The sequence below is a fragment of the Carassius carassius genome, chromosome 1, assembly GCF_963082965.1.
Source record: "Carassius carassius chromosome 1, fCarCar2.1, whole genome shotgun sequence".
Lineage (NCBI taxonomy): Eukaryota > Metazoa > Chordata > Actinopteri > Cypriniformes > Cyprinidae > Carassius > Carassius carassius.
This window is the reverse complement of record NC_081755.1, coordinates 19,115,453-19,128,114: the sequence shown is the minus strand read 5'-3', so window position 1 is coordinate 19,128,114 and position 12,662 is coordinate 19,115,453. Positions and strand designations below refer to the sequence as shown.

General features: G+C 35.7%; 2 protein-coding genes across 4 annotated transcripts in view; both read left to right on the top strand.

Moving 5' to 3' along the window:
• LOC132140709 (NACHT, LRR and PYD domains-containing protein 12-like) overlaps window positions 1–12,662 on the top strand; it is a 538,723-nt gene that overhangs the window by 268,954 nt on the left and 257,107 nt on the right. The gene's annotated exons all lie outside the window — the stretch shown is intronic.
• Window positions 1–12,662, top strand: part of LOC132140690 (alpha-1,6-mannosylglycoprotein 6-beta-N-acetylglucosaminyltransferase B-like) — a 99,931-nt gene that overhangs the window by 82,487 nt on the left and 4,782 nt on the right. Inside the window, exons 10-15 of the mRNA XM_059549583.1 lie at window positions 985–1,118; window positions 2,715–2,845; window positions 8,203–8,358; window positions 10,485–10,631; window positions 10,960–11,076; window positions 11,701–11,775. Coding sequence (XP_059405566.1) covers window positions 985–1,118; window positions 2,715–2,845; window positions 8,203–8,358; window positions 10,485–10,631; window positions 10,960–11,076; window positions 11,701–11,775 — 760 coding nt within the window. The remainder of the gene's footprint in view (window positions 1–984; window positions 1,119–2,714; window positions 2,846–8,202; window positions 8,359–10,484; window positions 10,632–10,959; window positions 11,077–11,700; window positions 11,776–12,662) is intronic.

The window sequence follows — 12,662 nt, the reverse complement described above, 5'->3', positions numbered from 1 at the left end:
ACTAAATACTAGAGATAATTACTAAACACAGCTGCATGGAATGAGACAATTAACATGGGACACGGAACACATGGGTAAGGAAAACACAACAAAATGAGCTCAGGTGTGTGACATTACTCTGTGGAAGTAATATGGGGAGGGGAATGGGTGGGAACCAGGGAGGAGGCTCAGGAGGAGGGTGGACACCCGGGAGGAGACGATGGAGGGAGGAGCCGGGAGGAGACAGGAGGGGCTAAATCAAAATAAAACAAGTATTCGGAATAAAAATAGAATCAAGAGTGTTAGAGTTAATTAAGTTATTTCCATAACAAGTACTATTTTAAATAGTATGCTAATGTAACAACTTAACAGTCACATAGTGTGTGATTCCCCTTCCCCCTCAGGAAATGATGCTATTTTAAAATATTTTCAGATTTTAGGAGTCATGAGGTGTAGTCTGATTATGTGATTACTAAAATGGAATATTCAGTCATATATCATTGCATATTTAATCCTATTAATGAGATTGATATCTAAAATGGAAAGAGATTTGATGACTTCAGTTTCACTGTGTTCCTCACACGATGATTTCACGTGGCCTCAGAAGACGTGGGAATTAAAAGCACCACAGCGGTAGTCCATTTGACTTGTGTATTGCATGCAATTGTTCTACCGCTGTGGTGCTTTTCGTTTTGGAGCCTGTCAGCCCCTGGTTACCATTTACTTTCATTTTATGAAAAATTTAGAGCAGTTTGAACAATCAGCAAAACATCTCCACATGTGTTGCATGGAAAAAAAATGGGGAAATTAAAAAATGTCTTTAATGGGGAAATTAATGGAAAGCATTCCGCTAATGTACAGTATATGATCACATTTACAAGACTAGCATTGTTTTGTTTGGTGGAATGGGATGTTAGAATATTAGCTGGTCTGTGCATCACCAAAGAAAACAAAAAAAACACTATTGATATTAAAGTAAAAAAAAACACTTGTTTTTCTGTCTAGGTGTCACATCCGTGTCATTGACACCTTCGGCACGGAGCCAGCATACAATAATGAGGAGTACGCCACACTGCATGGATACAGGACCAACTGGGGCTACTGGAACCTCAACTGCAAACAATACATGACCATGTTCCGTAAGTCTATGAATGATTATTCCTGGCTGGAGCTGCATCATGACACTATCATCTTGTTAGAGCTGCCTCACAGCAGAATTTGGCATTTGGCTCATATTTGAAATTTTGGTATCTCTTTAGATTAGGGAACATATATTCACTATTAACTAAGAGTAGTCCCTTAATAACCTTCTAATTAGCTGTTTATTGATAGAAAGTAATGTAGTTTTGTGGTAGTTATGTTAAGGTATTGGATGAGGGTTAAAGGGTCTTAAAATAGTTTAGTGACACTATTTTTGTGTTTGTGCCAGATAAATACTGCTGTACTCATTTCTATGTAATGTGCTACATAGTAACACAGATACGGAAATTTGGTTACACTTTATTTTAAGATGTACAGTGTAATTCGACATTTAAGTGTTGAGGATAACACTTTACTTTAAGGTGTCATTGTTATATATACAGTATAACATGTACAGTATAACTGTACTGTAACATACTTACTATAATAATAACTACTAATTAGCAATATAATTGCATAATTACATGCAAGTAACCCTAATCCTGACCTTAACCTTATAGTAAGTGCACTTAGTTCATTGATATTACTCTATAATTACACTGCAACAAGGACACCTTAAAATAAAGTGTAACCATGCTGAGTAAAATTAATTAACAACATTTAAATCTTACTGTAGGATTAGTATTAGGAGTAGGGTTTGCTTTATTGTTAGTTGCACATACAGTTATCAAGTACACGTAACATGTAACAAAGACAGCATAAAATTAAGTCTTACCAACACTATTGTTGTTTAGGTGTCTATTTATTATTAGTAGCTTGTACTGTAGCTAACTCCTTTATGAAAGGGCTGAGTATCTCGTAGCTTCTCTAATGCATGTATAAGGCTGCATTATAAAAGCCTTTTAGTAATCACAGCACAGAAAAGGAGAACAGTGAGCACCACTGGATGATGTTTAGTGTTTGGGAAGCAGCTGCTATAGGCGCAGAGCATCTGTAAGCAGGAGAAGAGCAGCAGATGTTGTCAGAGATGGAGAGTGTTTGTGTCTGTGCAGCATATGCACAAATCTGCATCTCCACACTCCGAGGCACCGCTCCTTATTTCAGTATATTAACACAACACAAGGTTGGCCCAAATTATGAATTGAACAATTTGTTTCCTTTCAGTTCACAAGTGTGAATTTGAATTGAATTGGCCGGACGCCCCACAGGACGACGAATTGGAGTTCGTACCTGAATGACAGAAATTCAACACATAACAAAGATTCATTTTCAGTAAATGTCTCTTTAGATTAGAATAATGTTGTTGTAATCAAAATGTAACTATGTTCACTGTACTTGACACCATTTGCTTTTTCAATACACGTTCTTCTTCTTACTTTGCATAACATTTTAAAAGAAACAAAAAGTAAAAATGATGTTAGATGTTATATGTACCACTTGTTTCGTTTTATTTGAATCATACGAATCACAATTCGTCTTATATTCCGCATGTTATGGGCATTCCTGAAATGATTCTGTTTGCTGCTTCTCTTTGCAACATTCAAAATGAATGTTATGGTCTCATTGCAATGCACTTTTCTTTTTTTTCTCCACAGCACACACTCCTGATAACTCATTCATGGGTTTTGTGACCGAGGAACTTAACCAGACTGAACGATTCAATATAAAGAGGGGCAAAGTCAACAACATGGCTGTGGTTTATGGCAAAGAAGCCAGTATGTGGAAGGTAAGAATGCATATGTCCAATAATGTCCCGTCAAAGCAGTGCTTTTCCCAATGGTTAACAGAAACAGCAGAATTAGCTGAATTTTGACACTTTTCTACAGCATGAACTACCAGCTTTTGCTCAGCATTTGGAAGCACTGTGGCATCGTTGCTTTCAGTCTGTGTAACTGTCAGAACATACAGAGATTGATTGTCTGGCTCCTATCATGCCTTGTTGGGCACACTGATTGCGGTAAAGTGGCGTTTGGACGTGCTGACAGCAAATAACATCAGGCTGCTATAACACGCTTCAAAGAAGGATGAAAGCAAACATTCTGCAGCATCGAGAGAGACAGGCTGTGAACTTCGCCGGAGGAAACTGCGCCAACCCGTCCTCCAACAAAATAAATAAATAAATAAATAAACCTTGACAAGTAGCAGACTTTAATCAGAAAGAGTGTTCAAACCGCCGGGCGTTTGGGAGCAGAGATTGGTTTTGATGAGAGTAAAATGTACCCTGGGAGCCGCAAAAAGCTCCTAGTTTTTGAAGAATGAAGTCTCCACGTTTAACTTGAATGTTTTGACTGCCATTTTTTCTTCAGCGCCGTGTTATTGTGTATCTGTGCTGCTCGAGGTAAGAATTGTCGTGTATGTTTTGTTTGACAGGTTGCTATTTAAAAGCTATCTGTGCTATTGAGTCCCTAAACACTGACAGTTCCCTCCGGGCCCAATGGCAGCTCACTAGCTTTCATTGTGATTGTGTCATTCAGCCTAGCGCTACAACTGTGCGCTTAGAGATTGGAAAGACAATCAGCACCCTTTTGTCCGCTGGTTTTCCCCCTTCTAATTTATTTTTTGGTCTCTTGTCGACTGTCTTGGCTCACTTACAGCTCCAAATCAGAGTGTGACAATCGTTTCATCAGTTTAAGAGTGAGAGGGGTTCTCACGGTCATTGGGAAACCTAAAAGCACCAAAGACTTACTGCCACTTGACCTTGAAAAGTCTTGGAAATTTATAAAATCTTATTAAATTACAGTAAATATATATTTTTAGTAGTGTAGCTCCAAAAAAAAATATTTTTACTTTTCTGAAGACAATTTCTTTAAAATTATATATATATATATATATATATATATATATATCAGGAATGACTACAGAATGTATGGAAATTCAATGGTCAAAATGCATGGAAACCTTAAATATGTAAAGGCCAGTTAAAGACTGCATTCAAAAGTAACCTATAACATAAAGCAGCAAATAATAAATAAACAAATACATACATTCATACATACTTACATACATACATACATATATAGATACATACACACCTGATTCCCAAAACAGGACACCGTACAAATTGTGAAAAAAAAAAAACGAATGCAATGATGTGGAAGTTTCAGATTTCAATATTTTATTCAGTATACAACATAAATGATATATCAAATGTTTAAACTGAGAAAATGTATAATAAAAAAAAAAAAAAGTTGATTTTAAATTTCATGGCATCAACACATCTCAAAAAAGTTGGGACAAGGTCATGTTTACCACTGTGTGGCATCCCCTATTCTTTTTATTACAGTCTGCAAACGTCTGGGGACTGAGGAGACAGGTTTAGGAATAGAAATGTTGTCCCATTCTTGTCTAATACAGGCTTCTAGTTGCTTGACTGTCTTATGTCTTCTACGCAGCCATGATGTTGTAATTGATGCATTATGTGGTCTGGCATTGTCATTTTGGAAAATGCAAGGTGTTCCCTGAAAGAGAGGACATCTAGATGGGAGCATGTTGTTTTACAACTTGGATATATCTTTCAGCATTGATGGTGCCTTTCCAGATGTGCAAGCTGCCCATGCCACACGCACTTATGCAACCCCATACCATCAGAGATACAGGATTCTGAACTGAGCGCTGATAACAGCTTGGTTTGTCCTTGTCCTCTTTAGTCCAGATGACATGACACCCCAGTTTTCCAAAAAGAACTTCAAATTTTGATTCGTCTGACCACAGAACATTTTTCCATTTTGTCACAGTCCGTTTTAAATGAGCCTTGGCCAAGAGAAAACGCCTGCGCTTCTGGATCATGTTTAGATATGGCTTCTTTTTTGACCTATAGAGTTTAAGCTGGCAACGCTGAATGGTACGGTGGATTATTTTCACCGACAATGTTTTCTGGAAGTATTCCTGAGGCCATGTTGTGATTTCTATTACAGTAGCATTCCTGTATGTGATGCAGTGCCGTCTAAGGGTCCAGAGATCACAGACATCCAGTATGGTTTTCCGGCCTTGATCCTTACGCACAGAGATTGTTTCAGATTCTCTGAATCTTTAGATGATATTATGCACTGTAGATGATGATAACTCCAAACTATTTGTAATTTCTCTGAGAAACTCTTTTCTGATATTGCTCCACTATTTGTCGCCACAGCATTGGGGGAATTGGTGATCCTCTGCCCATCTTGACTTCTGAGAGACACCGTCACACTGAGGGGTTCTTTTTATACCCAATCATGTTGCCAATTGACCTAATAAGTTTCAAATTGTTTCTCCAGCTGTTATTTATATCTACATTTAACTTTTTCTGCCTCTTATTGCTACCTGTCCCCACTTTTTTGGAATGTGTTTGGCATGACATTTCAAAATGTGTCACTTTCAACATTTGATATGTTATCAATATTGTGAATAAAATATAAGTTTATGAGGTTTGTAAATTATTCCATTCCTTTTTTACACACAATTTGTACAGTGTCCCAACTTTTTTGAAATTGGGTTTGTACATATTATTAAATTTTGTCCCAACAAGGTTGATTGATTGATTTTTCATATTCTTGCACTAAATTACATCAGAAAGTCATGAGAATGCAACTATTATTACTTACTAAAATAATTAAAATATAATGAGTGTGAGTCTGTTCATCTGTAAGTATTTGCACTTCTTTCTAAAAGACTGCATCTATTTGTACAGTAAATAGATTAATATTCTGAAATATTATTACGTTTTTTTCTATTTTAATATATTATTCCAGTATTCAATAGTATTGTGTTGAGAATAATTTCGTAATTTTGTCAATGTTGAAAACATTTATGTAGGATTTTATTTTATTTATTTATTTTTTTAGATTATTTGATGAGACGAAAGTCAGAATAGTTGAAACATTAACATTGTCCTTGGTTAAAAAAATGTATAGTTATGACTTTTTAAATGTTTAGGTAGAAGCTCAACTGTTTTACACAATAAAGTTTCAAACTACAGGTTCCGAATAACTTGTTGAGCACAAATGAGCTGTTTTACAGCTTTTTATTTTGTCAATAAATAGACAGATTGGGAAGCTATTTTTACAATGCATATTTTTTAGTATGCGTGCAAATGCATGATTATGATTATTATTATTATTTTAAGCTGCATGATTAAATCAATGAGTTTCATATAAATGATCTTGCTGACTCACAAATAAGCTTTCATTAATTTAATTTAGATTGATCGATAGTTCCAGATTTCTATAATGATGTTTTATCCTCAGTGCTGTTTAACTAACGTTTGCATTCAGAGATCGATACAGAGATGTCATTAAGGTAGCACCACTTTTCCGAAGACAGCCAGAAATCTTTAATGTGAACCTTAACGAGGTCCTACATTGATTTTCTAAATGTCACTCCGCTGTTTGAAACAGCACGTCATCTGTTACGCTTATTCTTCTATTGCACATTCATTACCCCTAAGAGGAGAAGCAATTTTGGTTCTCCCAAGAATGATTTGGTTAGAAATATCCAGAACTTAAACTGTAGTCACTTTGTTTTAAGAACTACAGTATTCTATTTGTTAAACCATGCATGAGAGAACAAAGAGAACAAGCAGTGGTTCTTTAGGAAAATAGCCAAATGTGTGTTTATTCTCAAGAGGAGGCCCTTGCCTCAAAACTCTTAATGGTGTGATATAAGAAATTAGGTGTTACACTTGCCCGAGGATATATATGAATTATTAAAGGAGTAATGATTTCAATTTGTAAATAATTCATACCCTTCTTTTACTAGGAGAACATTCTTCATTTTCTAGGGAAGATGGTGTGTGATGAGGTGAAAATAGAAACATCAAAAATAGGGATGTCAAACTTCTGGGCAAGGGTCAGATTAAAAAAACGCCACCTTTTAATGCATACCAAAAATTGCAAATCTATATGTACAAAATCAGCTTTATGCTAATTTAATAACCAATATTATAGTAAAATAAACTCCTAACAATACCTGTACCTATGAATATTGCTGGGCTATATAAATTAAAAAGCAACATTCTTGAGAAAAGAAATACTATATACTACTAACTTGATTCTTAATAAGCCACCATGGAGAGAAAGAGAGAGAGAGAGAGAGAGAGAGAGAGAGAGAGAGAGATAGAGAGAGCTTATGGCTAATTTTAATTGCATGTTTCTCAATCATCAAATCTGTATTAATGTTTGAAATGTAATAATCTCTAAGTGGAGACAATTGTGAAATGACTACTGAAAGATGTGAGATATAAGATGTAATGCTCTCAATATATCTTGCAAGATGTGTTTTGGGAATTATTATTATTTATTTATTTTTCACCTTGGTCAATCAATGGTCTTGCTGGTTCTGATGTCTTTTAAAATTCAGCGTGTAAATACTTCTTTAAGTCACTACCATTTGTATAACTTTTGTAATCAGAATTGTGCAGCTACTGTGGTCAAATATGCATAGAAACCACGTAAAAAATAAACTAAATAAAATAAAAAACTTTATGCGCACAGAGAGACAGGGAAATGAAGTGTTGTGCTCTGCTGGGGTCTTTATTGAATGACAACAGGAGTGAATTATTGCTGTGGGGGTTCTGGCTACATCAGATCAGACTCTTTGTTTTTGTCAAAGCTAAAAGCATTAAACACTTTACCTGAAATGCTGATGTAAAACTGTAGTGGTTCTGCTGTTGTGTTGTATTGTACACAGAGAGGTGAGTGAGTTTCACAGCTCTCATCTGTAGCCTATGCACTTGTGTATGCGCTGCCCATGGTGCTGATTTCATGCATGCAAAAAAATTAATAAATACTATTCATTTAGCTGATTGAGAAACTTTCCCTTGTGAAACTGAACTACATTTCCCATAATTATCTTTGGCAGAACAATGTTGAAATAGTGATAAAGCAAAAATGTAATGCAATGCACATATTTGGCACTTCATTAAGCTGGTTTGTGACTAAAATAGCATATATATGTTTATGCTATATATGTACATGCTGAACTGGATTATGACATTGTAATTACAATTTATGAACTCATAATTAGGTAAATAGGGATCTCATATGGGACTCATAAGTAGGAAGCATCAAGGAGATGCTTATCTGCTTCTTGCTTTCTATGCTCCTGTAGGGTGAGGAGAAGCTGCTGACCATCTTACACCGTTACATGGACATCCACGGGACAGTGTACTATGAGGCCCAGCGGCCCCCAGAGGTGCCCGCATTTGTCAGGAACCACGGTTTACTGCCCCAACAGGAGCTCCAGCAGCTTCTGAGGAAGGCTAAGGTACTGTTATCATGATGGACTTTCACATTTAAGAGATAATGCATTTAAAATGACTTTTCAGTGTTTAGTAACCTGCATAATTACTGGTCTCATACATGGTCTAAAGAGCCTGTCCTCCAACAAGAAGTTCTCCAATTTACATTTTAAAGTTAAACACCTTCTAGCGGGCATAAAAATAATGACAATATTGTGTTGCATATTATTACATCGATTTCACAGTAATTCGTACATATTTTACAAGGTGGCTTATTTGTTCAAATGACCACACCTAATCCTATCCCTAAACCTACCCCTCATAGAAATCATGCAAAATTATGATTTATAGAGCATATACATATTATGAGCACATGCATTTTCTGGGATCAAACCCATGATCATATGATTACATATCATCATAGAACCCAATGCTCTACCAACTGAGCTACACGAAATTCAAATTTGGAATTTGATTTGGAAAAACGACCTATACAGGCGTATTGGAGTCTAGGGATTAAGTGGTGCTTTTGTTCAACAATTTTACTTGCAAATTTGTCATGGTAAAAAATACAAAGGGATTTCCCCCCCAGTGAATCAGATGTAGACTCAAATAGGTTTGCATAATGGTTACATTATGAAATTTAATTTTGGAATTACAAATACACATTAGCAGTCTAAAAATGTATTACAAAACCACATTTAGTACATATATAATTCACAAAACTATAACTTTGCCACAAAAATGCAGTCAGTTTGAATAATTAGTAATCATGTAATCCATAAAAAGTAACTGTGATTTGAGTATGAGCAGATTTTAGAATCTGATTACATTATTACTAACCACACTGTTAAAATATACATTAAGTATATATATTTTTAAAGGGATGGTTGATTGCGATTTAACTTTTTTTAACATAAGTTTTTGTGTAATGTTTCTTTTTGACCATAATCAATCTGCAAAGTTGCAGTGCTGAAAGTTCAATCCAAGCAGAGATATCGTATTTTAAAATTCTGTCAATTTAATGCCTACAAAATGGTTCAACTGGGACCACAACGAGTTACTTCCTGGGTCTGATATGTCAAGAACCAAGATAAACCCCGCCACTAGGAACACGCAACAAAGCTCATGTTTTGCTGCTTTAGAAAAGTGGAAGAGAAAACTAGGGGTGCATGTAAAAATGTATAGATTAATCACGATTCTGTCTTCAAATGATTCTAATGGGTTCACAAGTTTCAAAATCAGATGTTCTAAAGCAGCGGTTCTCAATTCTGACCCTGGTGTCTCCCTGCTGTGCACACGCTGTGTACATCTCTCTCTCATTCAGATCATCAGCTCAGTGAATACACTCATTTTCACATAGCTATGAGATGCTTTATACATAGACGCGAGTGCGGATGTCTTACTGTATTACAGCTTGACTCAGGATAAAAACGTATATTAAAAGGTAACCAAAGCAGTATCATTTACAAATAACAGCTTAAATAAAAGTATGAGACAACAACAAATAAAAAAAAAAACATACCATTAAGAGCCGTGCTGGCAAAGGATCTGAACAATAATCTTCACTAATATCCTCTGCGTCTCAATCAGGCTCAAATTGATAAGCAATATAGATGACGCCAATGTTTACAACCGGAGCACATAAAGCTGAAGTGAGGGGGTGGGACATTCAGAGGAGCACTAGTGGTTTAGCCAATCAAAGCACACTGAACCAGCTAACCAATTTCTGAGAGAGGGGGCTTCATAAAAACAGGAACTCAACTTAGAAATTCAAATGAGAAGGGACAGATCAGTGTGAAATAAAGGTAAATTAAGTGATTTTATTTTTAAAGGCCGAAGGATTAGCACTTGTTAGACTGCACCCCATTAATAAAATTAAGACTGAAAAAAAAAACAGTCAACCAGCCCTTTAAATATTTAATAAATGAATGTGTTAAAAATAGATTATGCCCCTTGACCTTTATGTAAACTCCATTTTAAGAGATTTTTCTACCAGTAGAGCAATTACTGCTTGTACGCTTATACTTTCCTCATCAAATATTCATAAATGTTATTAACAGGGTTTTGATTAATGATAATATGTAGTAATTTGGTTAAACTTGTAATTAATTAATAACCCTAACAATCCTGAACATTAATTTTCTCTCAGCTCTTCTTGGGGTTTGGCTTTCCCTATGAAGGTCCCGCCCCTTTAGAGGCAATAGCCAATGGCTGTGTGTTCCTGCAGCCAAAGTTCAGCCCCCCTCACAGCTCCCTCAACCATGAGTTCTTCAGAGGGAAGCCCACGTCCAGAGAGGTAAGCGCAGTCTGCTCTTTTTTTATTTATTTTTTATTTTGCAAAATATAATTGTATTACATTATTCATTTTGATTGTCTTTAAAGTATGTGTTTATTCCTGATATTTACTGCTGGACACGTTTCTCCAAACTTAATGCTTAGTACTCCTTAAGCATGTATAGCCATCTGTACAATCTATTCACTTCTGAATGGCACAGAGTTCTGCTGTTCATATAATCCTGATTTTCTGATCTTCAAAGCTGTGAACTGTGAAAATGAACTGGAGCTGATGAATCAGTGAAGTGCACTCATGATAGATAGCACTTATGTTTTCTTCTTCTCATCAGGTGTCATCTCAGCACCCATACACTGAACAGTACATTGGCAAACCCCACGTCATAACAGTAGACTTCAACAACTCTCAAGAATTCGAGACAGCTGTTCAAGATATTCTCAAAGAGAAGGTACACTAGTTTTCCTTGTTACAGTTCTTTTGTTCAACCATACTAATAAGAAAAATGACTTTAGCTAAAATAACAATTGTGCAACATTGTTTTCTGAAGAGTATTGCACTTCATCCTGTGTTTACTGTACAGATGTGATTTCAAAAAAATAAATAGCACAGTATAAACACAAGTGAGATATTCCAGAGAAACAAAGGGCACTTACAAAGAGACAACTAACAGCTGACACTAACAGCTGAAGCCATTGGGAAAGACACTGTTGATGTAAACCCATTAGGTTCCTTCAGCCTGAGGTTCATTCATTACAGTTTTTGATGTGAAAGGGGTTTTACATTTACTATAAACATAACTTCTTATATTAAGTTGTTTGTTGCTTTGAAGTTGTTGTTGTTATTTTTTTTTTATCAGTGTAAAAATCGGGTAAGTAAACAAAGACAGAAACATGTTATTACAATTTGTTTACATAGTATATATGAAAGTATACCAACTCTTGCCAGGTAAATTTGGCTGTTTGGTCGAGTAGTTCACTTACAAATAATAATAATAATAATGTGTTTGGTGCATAATTTGAAAAACTGTCTAAAGTTTCAGCCTGTGTCTGTTGTCATTTGTCTGTTTGCACAGCTGGAGCCCTTTATACCATATGAGTACACTTGTGAGGGCATGCTGGAGAGAGTGAACGCTTACATTCAACATCAGGTACATACAGTAGGCATTTCAAGCACAAAACTATTGAAGAACAAATATAAACAACCATAAATGGTTTAGAAGAAATTGATCCATTTGCCTTAATGTCATTTGCTAACAACCTCCAGAAATATATAGAAATACACTATTTCAATTTTGTCATCTTTTTGTCATCAATCTCTTTGTCATCAATTTTGTGAGCCAAAAATGCCATGTAAATAATCCCTATGGAGCCACAGAAACATGAAATCATGAGGAAATGGCACAACAAGAGCCCAACAACATGCACTGGGAAAAGTGTATCATTCAGCAGGGTTGCCAAGTCCCAGAAAAGAAAATCCAGCCCAAAGTCAACTCAAAACTCGTCCAAAGGGAATACAAAATAAGCTGCTTTTATCCTCTCCTATTACATTGACAGCTGCGGGATTCCCATAAAATAAATGTTTCAAATACATTTATATCTGTCACAATGTGATAAACTGTCATGGCCATCCATAAAAGTCAAGTCAAATTCATGCGATATATTTAGCGTTTTTCACTATGCACATCGTTCAAATATTAAAGACATATAGATGTATGTCTATGCCTTGTAGATGCATTTGGCAGATTATAGATGTAGCAGATTATTTATTTATTTTTGCCTTAAAATGTGTATTGCATGTGCACTTCCCCCAATTCTTTTAATACACTGTACTATAGATTGCAAACACTTTATTGCAATAAATGAAAAACTAATCCTGATCTCAGTCAAGACTTTTCACATCCTCGTTTTGTCTGCACACAAGCTTCAATGAACAATTGTTTTACAATGTCAAACTCAATTAGCCTGCCTTAAGCCTACTCTCATAACTGCTAGATTGTTCAGGTATCCCTTCCAAGGATCAACACACAAGGATCAA